The sequence below is a fragment of the Miniopterus natalensis genome, chromosome 7 (assembly GCF_054644295.1).
Source record: "Miniopterus natalensis isolate mMinNat1 chromosome 7, mMinNat1.hap1, whole genome shotgun sequence".
NCBI lineage: Eukaryota > Metazoa > Chordata > Mammalia > Chiroptera > Miniopteridae > Miniopterus > Miniopterus natalensis.
In genome coordinates this window covers 3,159,458-3,178,149 of record NC_142087.1, presented here as the reverse complement: position 1 = coordinate 3,178,149, position 18,692 = coordinate 3,159,458, and the positions used below count along the sequence as shown (strand labels likewise).

The 18,692-nt window shown below is 40.4% G+C and overlaps 1 protein-coding gene across 2 annotated transcripts in view; it reads left to right on the top strand.

Moving 5' to 3' along the window:
* The window catches only part of ARFGEF2 (ARF guanine nucleotide exchange factor 2), a 76,634-nt gene that overhangs the window by 31,728 nt on the left and 26,214 nt on the right, over window positions 1–18,692 (top strand). For both annotated transcript variants that reach the window (XM_087818692.1, XM_016197352.2), the window contains exons 9-21: window positions 1,331–1,461; window positions 2,619–2,853; window positions 3,464–3,563; window positions 4,297–4,436; window positions 5,547–5,655; window positions 6,252–6,435; window positions 8,376–8,487; window positions 9,024–9,229; window positions 11,888–11,972; window positions 12,078–12,249; window positions 12,835–12,986; window positions 14,198–14,326; window positions 15,375–15,533. In XM_087818692.1, the coding sequence (XP_087674818.1) occupies window positions 1,331–1,461; window positions 2,619–2,853; window positions 3,464–3,563; window positions 4,297–4,436; window positions 5,547–5,655; window positions 6,252–6,435; window positions 8,376–8,487; window positions 9,024–9,229; window positions 11,888–11,972; window positions 12,078–12,249; window positions 12,835–12,986; window positions 14,198–14,326; window positions 15,375–15,533 (1,914 nt within the window). The remainder of the gene's footprint in view (window positions 1–1,330; window positions 1,462–2,618; window positions 2,854–3,463; window positions 3,564–4,296; window positions 4,437–5,546; window positions 5,656–6,251; window positions 6,436–8,375; window positions 8,488–9,023; window positions 9,230–11,887; window positions 11,973–12,077; window positions 12,250–12,834; window positions 12,987–14,197; window positions 14,327–15,374; window positions 15,534–18,692) is intronic.

Genomic DNA, 18,692 nt, shown 5'->3' with positions numbered 1-18,692 from the left:
CTCGTTCTTAGTCAGTGGTGGTCTCTATGGCTTCACATGGCAGAGGGGGGTGAGGGAGCTCTCTGGGGCCTCTTGTATAAGGGCACTAATCCCACTCATAAGGACTCCACCGTCATGACCTAATCACCTCTCAAAATCCCACCTCCTAATACCATCACATTGGAGATTAGGTTTCAACACATGAATTTTGGGGGGACACAATCATGCAGTCTATAGCAGCCCCCTTGGGGTTATGTTATCCCTGTTAAGAATGCACATAGAGATGTATTTAAATCCATATGAGGGACTCATGTCTTATATACTAGGCTGACTTGCTTTGTTTACTCAACACTAGCACATGGACACCTTTCCACATCAGTACATATAGATCTAACTAATTTTTTAATGGCCATGTAAAATTCAATCCTATAGATTACCGTAATCTATTTAGCCAGTTCCCTATTAGGCCTTTAGGTTACTTCAGTTTTATTACAGAATACAACAGTTGTATAATGAACATCCTTATAGGTAAATCTTGTGCACATCCTTAATTCTTTCTTTATGATAAATCCCTACAATATAATACCCTAGTGGTATTGCAGGGTCAAGAGTTGGAAGCTCTAAGGCTTTTGATCCTTAACATCAAATTAGCCTACTGGGAAGGTAATACTGGAATCTATGCCCACCTGTAGGCTGTCAGTTCTCATTTACCATTTCATCATTGAAACTGGGCAATAGCATTCATTCAGATCCTTGCTAGCCTGTTAGGAGAAAGAGCCTGCCTTAATGATTAGTAAGGTTATGTAGGTTTGTCATTTGCATTTCTTGGTGAATTGCTTATTCATGTTTTTTACCTGCTTTTTTAATTGAAAGAAAGGTTTCCATATTTCCTTAATGAATTATAAGAACTTTTTGTATGTTAAGGATATTTATCCTTGCCATAGGTTACAAATATTTTTTATTTTTAAATGTACCTTATTTAAAGAAGTTTATTTTAAAATAGCTAATCATTTTTCTCGTTCATCTTGCAATAGTATACTTAGAAATACCTTTTTACCTAAGCTAATATAAATCATTACCTATATTTGTTTTCTTTCCTTTTTTTATGGTTTAATGTTTGTGCAATTATTTTAAACCACTTATACATGCATTTTGAAGGACAAGGGACAAGGTTTTAGAGTTGCCTTAATGACTCCCCCATAGCTACTATTTTGGCATTTCTCCCCCCACCCCATCCCTCACTTCCCTATCGAATAAATAATTTGCATTTACATGAGATACTTATTTCTTATTTTTGAAAATAGTTATCCTTTTGTTTTGACCCTTTGGTTTTTCTCTTCTTTCTATTTAGGAGTCAGACGCACAAGGACATCAAGTGGCCGCTAGATTCTCTCACATTCTGCAGAAGGATGCCTTCCTTGTGTTTCGCTCCCTTTGCAAGCTGTCAATGAAACCCCTTGGTGAAGGCCCCCCAGATCCAAAGTAAGCAGATAGCAGTTCTTGGCTGCCTATAACCCAGATGATCCAGGAGGATCTCAAGGGTTCCAGGAAACCCAGTGCCTTGGCCCCTGGTTGTATGAGTGCAAGAATTTATTCTGGATGATTTTACAGCTTTTCAAACTTACGTGGTGCCTACAATTAGTTATTTCACAGTGAATTGTCTCTGTGACCCCACCAACCAAAATTCTGCCCAGTTTTGCTCTTTTGGTTTATATGCTAAAAATAATTATATTGACCCTCTTTTTACTGACTAATGGATTTAGCATACTAATGGGGGCAGGGGCAGGATGTGAGCTCACCTTAGTTTCCTGCCCTGGTTGGAAACCTCTGCTTCATGGATACAGATTTAAGCCCCAGATTCAAACCAGAGAAGCCAGACCTTTCTTTGTAGAGTGAATGAACTGTCACACGTGAATGATGTCAGTGCTGTGACGTGTCCAAGAAGAGGCTTTGGAGCCAGAGAGAACTGCGTTCAGTCCTGGCCCTTCCATTTGAGACTAGCTCCACAGCTTGTAGGAGTTTTTGAAAATGGGAATAGGGAAAGTCACCTTCCACGACCCATTTAATGGAATAATATAGTGATGTCCCAAGCATAGTCCCTTGCACTTTATAAGAGTTTTATAGTCACTATTATTATCATCATTATTATTACTCATTAATAATAACCCTCAACTCTTCTGTTGAGAATATAACCACTAGGGAAATGGCTTATGGAAATTTCCCATTTCTTACCATCCCTGTGGGCAGAGTGGGGAGCATGAGGCAGGTGGATAAAGAGCACCATCTTCATTGTCTATGAAGGGCAGATGTGTTAGTCTCCATGACTGATGTATAAAGTAATTGTTCTATGAGGTTAGTTGCAGAACCAGCTCTCCAGGGTCAGTTAACACTTACTTTGTTCCTGTTGTATGCTCTATTTATGGCAGGGAGGGATAAAAAGAATAAAGCTGGCAGCTCTTGTGCTCACAGGATCTGCAGGTTCCAAGAGGACCTACCTCATGCCATCTGCCCTTGTTCTGTTGACATTTGGGTGCTGTTGCTAGTTCTTAACTCATTGGCTTCTCAGACAGTTCTCACTGGTAGAGGAGTGAGGCCTTTAAATTTTATCTTTTAGTCCCGTTTTTTGTTTTCTTTGCTAGGTCCCATGAGCTGCGCTCCAAGGTGGTTTCCCTGCAGCTGCTTCTCTCCGTGTTGCAGAACGCCGGCCCAGTCTTCAGGACTCACGAGATGTTCATCAATGCAATCAAGCAATATCTCTGTGTGGCATTGTCCAAAAACGGCGTCTCTTCAGTGCCTGATGTCTTTGAGCTCTCTCTGGCCATTTTTCTTACTCTTCTTTCAAACTTTAAAATGCACTTGAAAATGCAGATAGAGGTATGGACTCCGAATTGAATTTTTCATTTTATACCAGATGAGTTAACTGCTGGTGGCATAGTCACCAAGAACTATAATTACCCAGCCTACAGGCTGCCTCCCCCAAAGAACTTTTTGAATGAATGAGGGTAGAAGAATGCCTTTTCATGAAAAGTTACTGCCCCAAAATCTTGTATTCCTTTCATTTTAACCAGATGTTTAAATTGAATGCTCTGTGTGCTAGGTTCAGCCCTCACAAACATGTTCGTTTAGTCTGTAAATTATTTGAAATACCTTGAATTAGTTGGCGAGTTGAGAAATCAGATTCTACATGAAAATCCAGATTTCTGGTGTCTCTTGAAAAATCACGACAGTGGTCCTGCGTTTCCATGTGGCAACTCTTGGCGGTGACTCAGGAGCAGCTGCTCCCTCTAATGAGCCCATGTTCCCCAATTCCCCATGGCCTTGCTCTCCAGCTGTTCCCATGCGACCAGGGTTTCGATGTAATTCAGCAGCTTGTGTACACCAATCTTCCTTCGTTGTAGGATCTGCCTGTCTCTAAAGGCTCTGGGGTTTTGAGCCCTAATTTAAACTATTAATCAATGTCCTCCTTTGTCTTCATGTCACATAGGTCTTTTTCAGAGAGATTTTCCTGAACATTTTAGAAACATCAACAAGTTCTTTTGAGCACAGGTGGATGGTAATTCAGACTCTGACAAGGATCTGTGCAGGTATTTTCACCCTGAGGGTGCTCATCCTTTTGGCTAGTCCAGAACCTTTTGATGTGTTCATTTTCCAAAGTCCAGAGGAAGATCTATAATTCCTCCTCTTAGAGTTTTAATGAAGTGCTGGGAAAATCATTACCTTATGGGCTAATGCTAACCTAATGACTAGTCCCACCCCACCTCTCCCCCTTTAGAGGCTGACGCCTGGGAAGTTTGGGTTTGAGTACTGAAAGTTCCACGTCCTGGGAAATCCCCAAATCCTGGAAAGCTGGGACACTTGGTCACCCTGCCTATCAGCTGAATGTGCTTTTTTTAATCACAGAGTCCAAGGTATTGGTGCTGCCAACCCTTCATTGGGTGCTTAGGTAAATTTGAATTTACCTTACACCATCCAATTGTGTGACTGTAAAGCCAGCATCCTACTAGTCTGTCATCAAATGTAACTTTGTAAGAATCACACAACTTTAAGAAGGGGATCAGGCAATTGTTACTCCTATTTTGATGAGGAAAGTGAGCTTGGAGAGGTGGAGTGAACTGCCTGAGATTTTAGTTAGTACCAAGGCCTAGAGAGAGGGCCTCCCCCCTCCCTAGTACTTATAACATACATTTCCTGTGTGAGGTGTCCACCTGAGTAATTTGCTGGGGAAAAAATTTTCGCAAAGGAATCTGGTTTAATAAAAAACCATAACTGCTTTTGTGTTCAATCAGAATTTCTAATATCTGTCTTCTATTTTCCAAGATGCCCAGTGTGTTGTAGATATTTATGTCAACTACGACTGTGATTTAAATGCTGCTAACATTTTTGAACGCCTCGTAAATGATTTATCCAAAATCGCTCAGGGAAGAAGTGGACATGAGCTGGGAATGACACCTCTGCAGGTAAAAATACTGAGATCACTCATTTATACTTGAAGTTCATTCATTTTGATAAACATTTATCAAACGCCACCATGTGCCATGCACCATCCTTGGTGCTGAGGATACATATGTATGTACATGTACACAATTGCTGCCATCACAACACTTAACAAGCAGATAAGGAAGAAGTAAGCTGCAGAGAAGAATAAAGTAGGGACAACAGAGAAGTGCTGGAGGTGGGGGTATTGTCATTTTTTAATGATGTCATCAGAGTAGTCTCCCTGAGAAAGTGACATTTGAACTGAGATCTGTAGAAAGCAAGTTCACTCTCAGTCACCTTTCCAAAGCCCTTGTGAAAATAGGATCTCAGGCTCCAGTAAAGGCAGAGGAGATTCCCTCTTATCAGTGTTCCTACAAAGAATAGGATCCTCAACCTGGGGCCTCTGAATGAACTGGTCAGGACTTCTTGGAGCTGCTTGGAATTATGTGTAGAATTTTGGTGTATGGCATTTTTCCTAGAAGGTTCATACTGTCATTAGGTTTACAGAGGGATCTCTGCCACCTTAGATGCTGTTTTGAGCCTAAAATATTTGTATTTTTTTAGATTATCTGCAATTCACTTTTTTTTTTAATTTAAGAATTGCTGGTTTTTTTTAAAAAACCAATGTTTTTATTGTAGAGTGAGCCTTAAAAGGGAATACTTTTGTGGGTGTAAGAATGTGTCCAGAACACTCATTTGCTGCATAATATAAGATTTTTTTGTATTTTTGGGGGCATCACTGGTTTAGATCCTATTAGTTTAAAAAAAATAAAAGGAAAGTATTTTAAGTGTTTTTCAAATTATACAAGCAATGAATGAGAAATTCAGATAACTGTTTATTTTAAGAAAGCACACATCCCATATCTCTGCTGCTAGGATGTTTGTGATGAATACCATTAGAGATTTTCGGGGGGTTTGCAATGAGCACTTAATGCTTAATTTCACTCGTTAACTTTCCCTTGGGTTTTATACTTAATGGCATTGAATATCAGTGATTATCTAGTATCCTCAAAGAATTCCTAAGAGCCCTGTAGATGTCTGCACTTAATTTATCTCTTAAGTCTCTGTGCCATGTCACTTTTGTCCTTTAGGAGCTCAGTCTGAGGAAGAAAGGCCTGGAGTGCCTCGTGTCCATTCTCAAGTGCATGGTGGAGTGGAGCAAAGACCTGTATGTGAACCCCAACCACCAGACCTGCCTTGGTAAGAGAGTGTTGCTGCCCCCACCACCCCCATTCACAATAGGCTACTTACAGCTATTGGGAAAAGTTGTCCTGTTATAGTTGCCTTAGAATTAGCAAAAACGCTTTAGTTTGCTAAATACCTGTAGTATTTTAAAAGGTTCTGCTTTTTAATCCATCTGGAATTTGGAGGAGGGAATATGTATGAGTTGTCCTCTAACTTCATTTTTCCAGATGAAGGACCAGTTCCAACATTTTTTAGTAGTATTCCTCACTGATTTAAAGGTCCACCTTTATGACATACCATATTCCCCTGTGTGCATATGTCTTGTTTCTGAATTTCCTATTCTGTTCTATTGATTTGTCTGTTCTTGCACCAGAACAGGTGTTTTGACTGTTTTTGGACTTTTATACTTTCATGTGAATTTTAGAATTAGCTTATCAAATTCCACAAAAAAGTAAGTTTTTAAAATACCAGAGTGATATCAAGGTTTCATGCTTATGATCTTGACAATACATACTTCATTGTTGTAGGTCTGGAAAAGGGAGTTGCAGAGCCAGGCCTGAGCTTAGCTGTGTCTGTTTCCCATCTGGTGATATGGTTTTCTGTCATTGCAGGTCAAGAGAGGCACACAGATCAGGAAATGGGGGATGGGAAAGGTCTTGACATAGCGAGACGGAGCAGTGTGTCATCCATGGAGTCCACGGTGTCCTCGGGGACCCAGACAACTGTGCAGGATGATCCAGAGCAGTTTGAGGTCATCAAGCAACAAAAAGAGATCATTGAACATGGCATTGAGCTGTGAGTGTGGCTGCTACTCTAGCTAAATCTCTTGGGGCTCTGACAAAGCCACATCTTCTCTGGGAACCTGGGCCTGGCGCCTCAAGGGAAAATGCCTGTTATAAAACGCCAATGCTGGCACTTGCAGCTGAGCCTCATTGAGCCAGCAGAGCAAGTGAGTTGTATGTATTAGAGAGAGAAATTTAATGGCTTTATGTGGTTGATGCCTGGTCGTTTTTTTTCTAATGAAAAAAATTAAACCACTTTAGAAACTATAGAAAAGTATAAAGCAAGAATGTTAAAATTGCTCATAAAATTACTACCTAGAGGAAATCACCATTGGTAACATTTTTTTCAACTATATACTATGAAAAATTCAATGTGCAGAAAAATTAAATTTGCCACATTAGTGTTATCTGTGTATGTGGGTTTTTTCTGAACCATTTGAAAGTAATTCATAGTCATCATAATACTTCAGCCCTACACCTTTGAAAAATAAGCACATTCTCCCATATAACCACACCATTATCATAACTACTGCTAAATCTTAAAGTGTTTGTTTCTAGTCTTTTTTTTTTTTTTTTTTTAACGGAAAGTGTTAGGAAGGGAGAGAGAGAGAGAAAGAAGCATCAATGTGAGAGAGAAACATGAATGGGTTGCCTCCCATCAGGGATTGAACCCAATACCTGGGTATGTGCCCTGACCAGGAATTGAACCTGCCACATTTCGGTGTACGAGACAACGCTCCAGCCAACTAAGCTACACCTGCTAGGGTTCTTACTAGTCTTTTACACACAAAAATACATATGCACACAGTCTCATATTCTGTCCAACTTCTGAATGATTGAAGTGTTGATCTCTTCATTTCCTCTGTCACCATTCCTGCATCCCTCAAAAGTAATCTTGAAAACTTAAATCAGGTCTTATCGCTCCCCTGCCTAAAATCATTCCAGATTTCCCATTTTCTCATCACAGCCTGATCCAACCTCTGGCCCTTCTCGCTGACCTCATTTCTCACTAATCTCATCTCCTGCCAATACCCCTGAGTTATATGATGCATTTCAGTCCTTTAAACACTTGGTGTTTTTACTGTCATGCCCCCTGATTTGAATACTCTTAGTTCTTTTTCATCCTTTGGACTTGGCAAAACATGTCTTCCTCAAAGTGGTCTTCTGTAACCACACTACGTGAACAGTTCCCAAGTTATTCTCTGTTCCTACACCCTATTCATGTTCTTCCTTCACAGCCCTTGCCACAGTTTGTGCTTATATATGCTCTCCTTCTTTCCAGTGCACAGCCTGGTAAATAACAAGTTGAATTTATACTTTAGTTGAAAGTTTTACAGCCTTTAACAGGAAATACAAAAAAGCAGTCTAGAGCTGTTATAGTGGCTCTTACGGACATCAGAGATCCAGGCTACTCTTAGCTTTCTGCTTCACCAGCCTTAACACAATTTTCATCTTCATTGTTGCCTCATGGCTTAAGATGACTGCCAGGGCACTAGCCATCACACATATATTCTGGGGAAGAAGCGGGAAAGGGCAAAAAAGAGTATACCTCCCAGCCAAATCAGCTTTGTTTAAGGAGCCTTCCTAGAAGTACCCATAACACTTCTCATATCCTCACTGGCTAGAACTTTATCACATGGCTGTACTTTGTTTAAGGGAGGCAGGGAAATGTAGTTTATTTCAGGAAGTTGTGTGCCCAGATAAACATCTAGGGTTTTGTTAGTGTTGGAAAAGGGGAGAACAGATATTGGGTGACAACCAGCAGACTTTGCCCTACAACTAGGTCAGAAACTGAAGATGGAATTCAGAAAAGCTGCCAGGACACACAGGACCTTCCTAGCTGATATATGATGACTTGTTCATGTTGTTACTATAAGTTTCCTCAAATTCCAGGTATTTCTATCCTTTAGATTTTGAAATGAGCAATCTGTGTCCCATCTTTTCTTAAAACAGGTTCAATAAGAAACCCAAGAGAGGGATCCAGTTTCTCCAGGAGCAGGGCATGCTGGGAACATCAGTTGAAGAGATTGCCCAATTCCTGCACCAGGAGGAGCGTCTTGATTCTGTAAGACTGGGAGTTGAGCACTTGCATGTGGGTTCCGTCAAGTGATGCCAAGACAGCACCAGCTTTTAACCTAGAGATTGTCTGACCCTGAGTGTGGTAGCCAGTGCCCATAGCCCTACTTACAGAGCAGTCCTACTCTTCCCTTTGTCCAATGATGCAAAAAGCTCTTTGAAGGAAATAAAGTAGCCTCCTGACAAGCAGTTATGTATTTGGTGGGACAGTATCAGAACTAGAAATGTACCTTTGCTGCTAGAAACTGCTCTAGTTGCCCATCTGCCACTAACCTCCCTCTTTAGTGTGCCCCATCAGTTCTCCATTTTTAAGTCTCTTGTGCTTCTCCCCTTCTTTTGTGGCAGGACAGATTGACCTGAAATTGTTGGGTGAGTGGACAGGTCAGGGAGTCACCTTTTCTAGCAGTTTATCCTGTTCTGAGTGTCCAGAGCTGGGCATTCTGCCTCCCCACTTAGACTAAAGTGTCTTTCATTGTGCATTCATAATTGACAATTTCTAGATGTAAGTGAATGCATGTGTTTCAGACCCAAGTAGGTGATTTTCTGGGAGACAGCACAAGATTCAACAAGGAGGTGATGTATGCTTATGTGGACCAACTTGACTTCTGTGAAAAGGAGTTTGTCTCAGCCCTGCGGACATTTCTAGAAGGTTTCCGCCTACCTGGGGAAGCCCAGAAGATTGATCGGTTAATGGAGAAGTTTGCAGCAAGATACATAGAGTGCAACCAGGGGTGAGCGTCACGTTTAAATCCCTTGCACATCATGTTTTTGCCTATATCAAAATACTAAGTTTGGTTGGAGGTTGAGTGTAATCTTTCTAAGTCTATGCCAAATAGCTAAAGTTTCTGTTCATCATGTGCCAGACACTGTGCTGAAGGATTATCTCATGTAAGACCTCAGAGCAACTGTTTGTGTCCGCTTTCTACAGACAGTGAGATTGAGGACTTGAGGGGCTAAGTAACTTGCCCAAGATCCCAGCTAGAGCCCACACTATTAATTATAAGAGAGTAGTTTTATGGGTTGAGAGGAAGCACTTGGGCTCCTTTTCCCTAATCAAATAGAATTCGCTGATTTAATATATGGGGTAGATCTCAGAATTTTAGGGTTTTTTTAATTACATACTGATGAGCAGGTTACAAAAATGGCTCCATAACTAATAAGACCATCTAAGTACATGATTCCATATTGGGGCCTTTTTTCATAAGGTAGTTCATGTCTTTTGTAGGAAGTGAAATTGAAAAGAGAGCTGATCTTTATTAAACCCCTCCTATGTGTCAGCCAGGCCATGAGTTTTACATGCATTACATTTAATTAATTGTAAGCCTGGGAATAGTATCCCCGTTTTATAGATGAGGAAACAGTCTCTGGGACATTGAGCAACCTGTCCAAAATTAATCAGCTAGCAAGTAGCGGAGCCAGGATTGAATATGGGTTTGCCTAACTCAAAAGTTCACACTCTTTCCACTGAACATGAAGTTAAGAATGTCTGAATATACTGTGAACATGTGGATTGTTCAGTAGAAACATGTTGATAAAAGTTTTGCCTCTCTAGTCATCTTAGTTTTCATATTAATTGGTTCCAGTCCTCCAAGTGTGTAGAGCAAGCTGTCCCCATGAGATGGCATGGTCAGCAAAGGCAACATCTGATCATTTTAACTAAGTGGATGCTAGAATTTGCTGTGAAGACATAATTAGATGTTATTTACTTTAAATATACAGGCATACCTCATTTATTGTGCTTTACAGATACAGTTTTTTTTTGTTTGTTTTTTTTTTAACACAAATTAAAGGTTCATGGCAACCTGCATTGAGCAAGTCTGTTAGCACCATTTTTCCAAAAGCATTTGCTCATTTGTGTCTCTGTGTCATATTTGGGTAGCCTACAGTATTTCAAACTTTTTCGTTATTAGTATATTTGTTACTGTGACCTATTATCAGTGATCTTTGATGTTACTATTGTAATTGTTTTGAGGACCACAAACTGTACCCATATGAGATGGCGAACTTAATAAATGTGTGTATTCTGACTGCTCTACCAACTGGCTGTTCTCTCATCTCTCACCCTCTCTTCGGGCCTCCCTGTTCCCTGAGACACTATTGAAATTAGGCCAGTTAATACCCTTACAGTAGCCTCTTAGTTTTCAAGTGAAAAAGAGAGTCTTTCATCGTTCACCTTAAATCAAAAGCTAGAAATGATTAAGCTTAGTGAGGAAGGCATTTCAAAAGCCGAGATAGGCTGAAAGCTAGGCCTCTTGCACCAGTTAGCTAAGAAATTGCCACAGCCACCCCAGCCATCAGCAACCACGACTCTGATAAGTCAGCAGCCATTAACATCTAGCTAGGCAAGACCCTCCACCAGCAAAAAGATCACATCTTGCTGAAGGCTCAGACGATGGTTAGTATTTTTAGCAATGAAGTCTTTTAAATTAAAGTATATATATTTTTTTTTGAAATAATGCTATTGCATACTTAATAAACTACTATAGTGTAAATATAATTTTTACATGCACTTGGAAACCAAAAAATTTGTGTGACTTGCTTTATTGCAATGTTCGCTTTATTGTGGTTGTCTGAGACCAAACCTGTAATATCTCTGAGGTATACCTATATTTTCTGTGTGGACCTGGAGACCTTGGTCTGTTTCCCTTAATCAGTAAATATGTGACCCAATTGAATTTCACATTCAAATGCAGACCTTCTGGGTATTCTTCAAAATTTCTCCCTTTCCTATTGGGAGCAATTTGGACAGACCAATTTTTCTAGTTTGGGCCTCAACCTATTACAAAGCTGTGTATCCACCAGTTTTTGTCTTTTTTTTCCTTGCCTAAGACAAAAATAGGCAGACTTCACCAGCATATTGTTTACAACACATAAATATTTCCTTTGTATTTCTACTGTAAAATATCACAATGCGTAATATAAACTGTAAGTAGCTAATAACTGAACAGCAGTTTTAGTCGGCTTTCTACTAGTGCCTAGCACAAAGTGGATACTGTCAGTTAAGAGGACCAGAATGAGGCAAGCAAGGCACTAAGGTTGCTAACTAGAAGGGGCCTCACTCTCAGTGTCTTGCACTGCAGGATTGACACCCGGTGCCTCGCTTGCTTCACCCTAGTCCCTGGAGGATACTTGGGGATCATCTTAAAAAACTGACTTGAAACTGCTTTATTCAAAGAAGTCTAAAGCTGACATATATTCTTAATTAGCTTTCTCTACACTCTGGGTTGCTAATTTTCAAATCAGTGATGATGAAAGCATGAAAACTCTTGACTCATTTGGTATCACGTGGAGCAGTCGGCCTGCTTTTAGTGAAGTGTGTCCCTATCAGCACTGGACTGTCCCAGCCTCATCTCCATGCTTGTTCTGACATCTGGAATCTTTTCTTCCAGGCAAACTCTGTTTGCTAGTGCCGACACAGCGTACGTCCTAGCATATTCGATTATTATGCTAACCACAGATTTGCACAGCCCTCAGGTACAATATGTTAATGACTTACATATTATGGTCACTAAATAAGTAGCTTTATTTAGACCATTAGGTATTTTCTAAATGGTCTTTGAAATTTTTTTTAAATTATAGGTAAAAAATAAAATGACAAAAGAACAGTATATTAAAATGAATCGGGGCATCAACGATAGTAAAGATCTACCAGAAGAATATCTCTCAAGCATCTATGAAGAGATAGAAGGCAAGAAAATTGCAATGAAAGAAACAAAAGAGCACACGATCGCAACCAAATCTACTAAGCAGAGTAAGGCCTAATGGCAAATTACTCCTATTCACTACAATTTTCAACTGTATCAGAATGCATGATTAAGTTCCCTGATGATAAAGTTAATTTGCATGTCTAGATAACTGAATAAGAAATGTGATTAAATTAATTATTATGATTATGTTCTCTCATATCACTGTCTTCTTGCTAGGCTTGTGATTAGTTTCAAGAGAGAATTTAAAATAAATAATCTGAATTGCTTCTCAAAAATGTTTCTTAAAACTTAACTTTAATACCAGTGATGATTGTGCTGACCTTGATTAGAATTCTGTTAGTTAAGGCCCTTTTGAAGCCATCCATGTGTGTGTTTGAGAGGCAGCAAAGTGTAGTGGTTTAGAGCACAGGACTCCATTCAAGTCCCAGCCCCTCTGCTTATTAGCTGTATGACTTTGGGTAAGTTGCTTAATCTCTCTGTGCCTCATTGTATGGTAATAATATTTCTAACAAACTCATGAGGTGGTTGGGAGAATTTGTGAGTTAATCATTATATGTCTTTTGAAGCAATGCCTGGCACTCAGCAAGCACTCAGTGAGCATTAGCTATTATTCTCTTATTTCTCTGTAGATGTAGCTAGTGAAAAGCAGCGACGGCTGCTGTACAATTTGGAGATGGAGCAAATGGCTAAAACTGCCAAAGCGCTGATGGAGGCTGTGAGCCACGCCAAAGCCCCATTTACAAGTGCCACTCACTTGGACCACGTACGGCCAATGTTCAAAGTGAGTATCCTGAGAAGTTAGAACATGGATAACCCCAGTTCTTTAACCAGCCAGAAGCTGACCAGCGAGTGTATAATGGTGAAGAGGTTGAGGAGAGGAAAGGCCGAGTCTGGGAGGTGCTTTCTGAATAGTAACTAAGGTGAATCCTTCCCAGAATCCCTTTGACGATGCTGGGGATGCACCAACACCAACCAAAAGCATGGGCTATGTAGTCAGAATGTCTAGGCTGGAACCCTGTCTTTGCCACTTTGGTGTTTTTAAATGTTATTTACTTATTTTTTAATTGGATTTATTGGGGTGACACTGGTTAATAAAGTTAGACAGGCTTCAGGTGCTCACTTCTACAACACATCACCTGTATACTGTGTTTTGTGTTCACCACCCCATGTCATGTCTCCATCTATCATCACTTATCCCCCCTATACCGTCCTCTATCCACCCCCACCCTGAGCCTTTGCCACTTTGTAGTTCTGTGATCTTGGTCAGTTACTCAGCCTCCCTCTCTTCATCATCTGTAAAATGGGGACAAATACAGGGTTGCGGGGGGGATTGAGTGAATTAATAATAATTCAAGCAAAAGAGACAGTTTTATTGTGACAGCTCATCTCAGTGGCCTCAGAGTTAGTTTTTTAGATGAGAGTAGGTAGAAGTAAAACACCATATCCTGAAGCCTCTCTATTTTTAAAATATCTAAACAAGAAACATTCTATATACGTAGCATTCATTTTTCTCTAAGATGTTTTTATAACTCAGTACCCTGTTAGTTGATCAGTTCTAGATTTTTGTGAGCTTTTCTTTTCAGGGAGTTCACAACAAAATTGGAGGAAAAGTAAAGTCTAAATAATTGAATTAGGCATCTTTCATTGACTAAGTTATAGAAGATAAGTTGCTTATAGGTTTTATTTTGATTGGCAGTGCTTCCTGTTGCACTGTGGGCTGTCTGCTGTGAGCACAGGTAGGCATAGTAGTGGCTCATTAGCCACATATTTGCCATCCTTTCTTTTGACCTATACATGTAGTATGTGGCATCTCTCTAGGGATAGGCTTGACCACAGTTTAGGAGGAACTGTTTTCTATTGTAACTGGAATAGATTGAAATAAAAATAGCAGTGAACTTGGCATCCTGGCTTTGCTCATAACTAACAGTGTGGCCTGTAAGTGCTCTTCCCACTGAAATTCTAGACATTATTGAAACCTTCCTTCCTTGATAGCTGGTGTGGACGCCATTGTTGGCAGCCTACAGCATCGGACTGCAGAACTGTGATGACACTGAAGTCGCCTCCCTGTGTTTGGAGGGCATCCGCTGTGCAATCCGGATTGCCTGCATCTTTGGAATGCAGGTGGGTATAAGTTAGCAAAGCTCCAGTGATGCTGGTAGGCTGTATTCTTTTAGATTTGGCAAACCCTAGAAACTGTCATGCATTTCCACTTATCCAGAAAGTCTCAGCAAACTCCTTATCTGTGCCCATTGAGAAGCAGCCCACAGATTTATGCTGGCAACTGCCTCATGGGGGGGCGGGGGGGGGGTGTGTAAAACTCTCTTTGAAAGGTTTTAAGGTTGAAAAACTTACTTTAAAAGTCAAAGCTACTTGATTAGATTTGATCTACCTAACTTGCCTTCCCTGGTGCTTAAAATATTATTTTTTTCCTTTTAAAATCGGCTTTTATTATCATTTTCCTCATTTCTCTCATTTCCATGTCTTCTCTGGGAGAAGCAAATAGTTCAGTACAAAATGACTATGTCTTTTGAATCTTGGAAAATTCTAGCAAATACAATTTTCAAACTTGTGAAATCAGGACATTGTCGATCCCATTCATTTTCTAAGTCAATAAGAATTTGCACCCATTTGTTTTGAAAAATTCAATCTTTTGTTTCTATTTATTTTACAGTTAGACATTTTCTTTTGTACTAAAACCATAGGCTTTGACATCAGGCAATCTGGGTTTTAATACCCAGCTCTGCTGTTTCTCTAGACATGTGACTTGGCCCAGTTAACTTCTCTCTAAGACACCTTGTATTTCCTCATTTGTAAACTTAAAAAAAATAGACCTACCTTGGATTGTTACAGATAGTAGAATTTATGTGACAATCATAGCATTCAACAGATTCCTCCCCCACTCCCTCCAAAGGGAATGGAACAGGAACATAAGTTTGAGGTCACTTGGAAAGGAGAGGGCTAGCTCTCAAACATGCGGTGTGTAGGAGCCTCAGCGAGACGTTCTGATAGTAGGAGGACACCAGCATGGAATAACTGGCATGTTAATGTGCATGAAGCCTGTCACGTGTACAGAAGGTATTAGAGAAGCCCAGTGCACCGGCCCCATGGATGTGAAGTGGGTCATGCTAAGGGTGGGATCTCATTGTTCTCTCCTGGGCTTCCATTACAGCTGGAACGAGATGCCTATGTTCAGGCTCTTGCTCGCTTCTCCCTGCTGACGGCCAGCTCCAGCATCACAGAAATGAAGCAGAAAAACATTGACACCATAAAGACACTTATTACAGTGGCTCACACTGACGGCAACTACCTTGGGAATTCCTGGCATGAGGTGTGTGTTTCTCTGAAAGCCCTATAATTGCCTTTTTTTTAGTTAGGGTGACTCCTGCATTCCTTTTATTCAGTGTCAGTTTCTCTTTAGTCACTTTCATTTTTCTTGAAGTCAAGCCTAACTTTCACTCCGGGTTTTCTCTCATCCACAAATACCTCGTGTACCTGAAAGTCAGTCTCTTGGGGCTATGGTGGGGAAAATGCATTCAGATGTGCCACCTCACAAGATGATCCTACACCTAGTGGCCAGTGTCCTCACAGACTGCACTTCTGTTGTGACAACTTTGCTCCCACATTAATGCCACTTTCCGCAAGTCCTTATGCACCTCCTGGGAGTTCTTATCATCAGTGAGTAGGTTTAGGACAAAGCTAGCTGATTTATCTCCTAATTGTCTCTAGAAAAATAAGGTCAACATTTACAATGAGCCATTAGGGAAATTGCTAGTGGGTTCACATTTTTATTTAACTAAACAATATCCTAACATTCTCACATAATTATTTATGTTATACAAACGTGTTTGAAACGTCATTGAAATTTTAGTTCTAAGGAAAAGATTGGAGTAGAAACAGCCTAGATGTTTCAACAATGAGAGATTGCTCTTAAATTAAAAATAAAAATAAAAATGTAGTACGCCAGTCCTCAGAATGTTATGTGGCCATTTAAATCATGTTACCAAAAGGAGAGACAATCAGACATCGTGCACTCTCTGGTCACATTTGCCCCAAACTCAAACCTGAATCAATTCAAGCCTCTAGTGCCAGTTTACAGGAAATACAGGGGACAGAGGAGCACAGTAAATTAGGATTATGAGAATACATTCTGCAGATTAGGATGTGACAGACCCTCAGCTCAAATGACCAGGTTCTTCAGCAAGTAAATTACAAGAAAAATAGTAGATGAAGTGGGTGACCTATGGTTTATAAGAGACTTTAGAGAAGAAAGAGCTGTTATTAAAAACTAATATTGAGGATATCAAATAAAAAGTAATACTAAAACATTGTGAGGCATCATCCCTTTTGCCAAACATACAAAGAGAATGGGGTTTGAAAGGATAAAAATGTTAGCCTCCTATATCTGAGTGATAGAATTATGGAGGTGATTTATTTTTTTTCCTTAAATTATATTTTCAAATTACTCCACCATCTGCATGTATTACTTTTTGTTCTAGAGAAAAAACTATAAAGAATAGAGATGAGAGTATTGAGTGGTGGGGACTGTGGTGCCAAGAAAGAAAATTGCTGTTAGCCATTTCCCCTGCCCAGGGACCAAGGAGTTACGGGAAAGGCCTGGAGCCAGACCACTGGGGTCTGAGCTGGGGTCTACCTCTTCCTGCCGGGAGGGCAGAGCAGGTTACTCAGTCTTTGGGCCTCACCTTCTTCCTCTCTACAACCTTCACAGCGTTGTTGTGGGGATGAAAGGAGTTGATATTCACAATAGGGCTTTAAAACTGTATTTAGCAAGTGGTGAGAACTCAGTAGTTGGTAGTTTTCATCATGGCACAGACCTTTGTCCCTTTTCACCCAACCTTTCCTTTCTCTATCACAATTCTAAAGTATTCCATATTAGAAAAGATGGAAGGAGGGGTGTTGTTGTTTTTCGTAAGTTGGGTGCTTTTTTAAAGAAATAATTTCCTGCCCTGGCCAGGTAGCTCAATTGGTTAGAGCGTCATCCCAATGTGCCCGAGTTGCAGGTTCAGTCCCCAGTCAGCACACATGTAAAAAGCAACTAATTAATGCTTGGATAGGTGGAACAGCAAATTGATGTTTCTCTCTCCCTCTTCTCCTCTGCCCCCCTTCCCCTCTCTCCAAAAAAAAAAATTTTTAATTAAAAAATAATTTCCTGTCTTCTGAGTCATAAATACCTAGTGAGTCAATGAATAGCTGCTTTCTCGCCTAAAACTTTTTTTTTTAACCTGGGAGGTATGTTCCATGTGGGGTTTCTACTGTTGCCAAGCATATAGCAGCACCTGGAAATATTAAAAATTAATTAACCACCTATTTGATGGTCAGAAACCTTGAGAAATCAGGTTGGAGCCAATAAGTTTTTGGCCGCAAGTGTTGTTCACATACTTGAGATTTCAGCTATTCCCAGCTTCTGGAAAAGGGAGGGTATTAATAGTTTACTAGTAATAATTTAATAGTATGCTGTTTGGACCAACCAGGGAATGACTTTCTTTGGTAGAATTAAGTACCTTTCTCAGTCAAGAGGAAGGCAGTTTATAAGTAAAGATATTCAGCAGTGCTCAGTGGTATAGTGAAGTCCTACAGACTGGGATTGGATCGTAAGGTCAGCGTGAAAGGCAAAACTGAGCTTTAGTTAGAAGTTCCCATGAAAATTCCTTAGGAAGGCTTTACCTGGAGATCTGCGTGCCATCCTTCAGTGAGTTTCATGCAGCTGGTTTTCCCTCCAGGAGAAGTTGAAACCAATTTCTGTTTCTTTAGGTAATCTCCAGGTGAGAGAGGCTTATGTGCAGGTATGTGCTCTCAAGCACCAGTACCACCCACAGGGCTGGAAGACAGTCTTTTATCCCACTGCACACCATTCTAGGGCACATGCTCATTCATTCCATTAACCAAATAATAATCAACTATTTTAGGTGCTAGGGATTCAGCAGCGAACAAGATGAAGTTAATACCCTGTTGGCACTTAAGGCAGAAAACAAATAATTATATGGCATAATGTTAAAAAGTGTGTGACATGGGGAGGATGTGTGATCTCTGAGGGACACATGCCTAAGCTGGGAATCTAAGGAGTGAGCCAAGGGGAAGAGTATAAGGAACATGTTCCAGGCATAAGAAACAGCAAGTGCAAAGGCCCTGGGGCAGGACTAGACATGTCAAGTTAGAGGAGCCGTAGGGAGGCTAGTGTGCTGTGTATAGTAGGAGGGAGGTGGGGATGGCACTGTCAGAATAGATGGTGCACTTACTGAGAGTGGCATGGTGGGTGGAATATCTATTCAGGTACCTTTTTTTTCTGTCTTGAGCACTTGTTAAATTTGCGTAATTAAACATTTGTATAACATAACTCCATTGTACCTGCTTTTTCTCTTGCTTGTTTTCTCTTTCCCTTTTTAATAGTTTGTGTGTGTGTGTGTTTTAAGTGGAATCTGTCATCCAGGCCTATACTCTGGGACTAGGGAAGCCAGCCTAAGACCCTCAG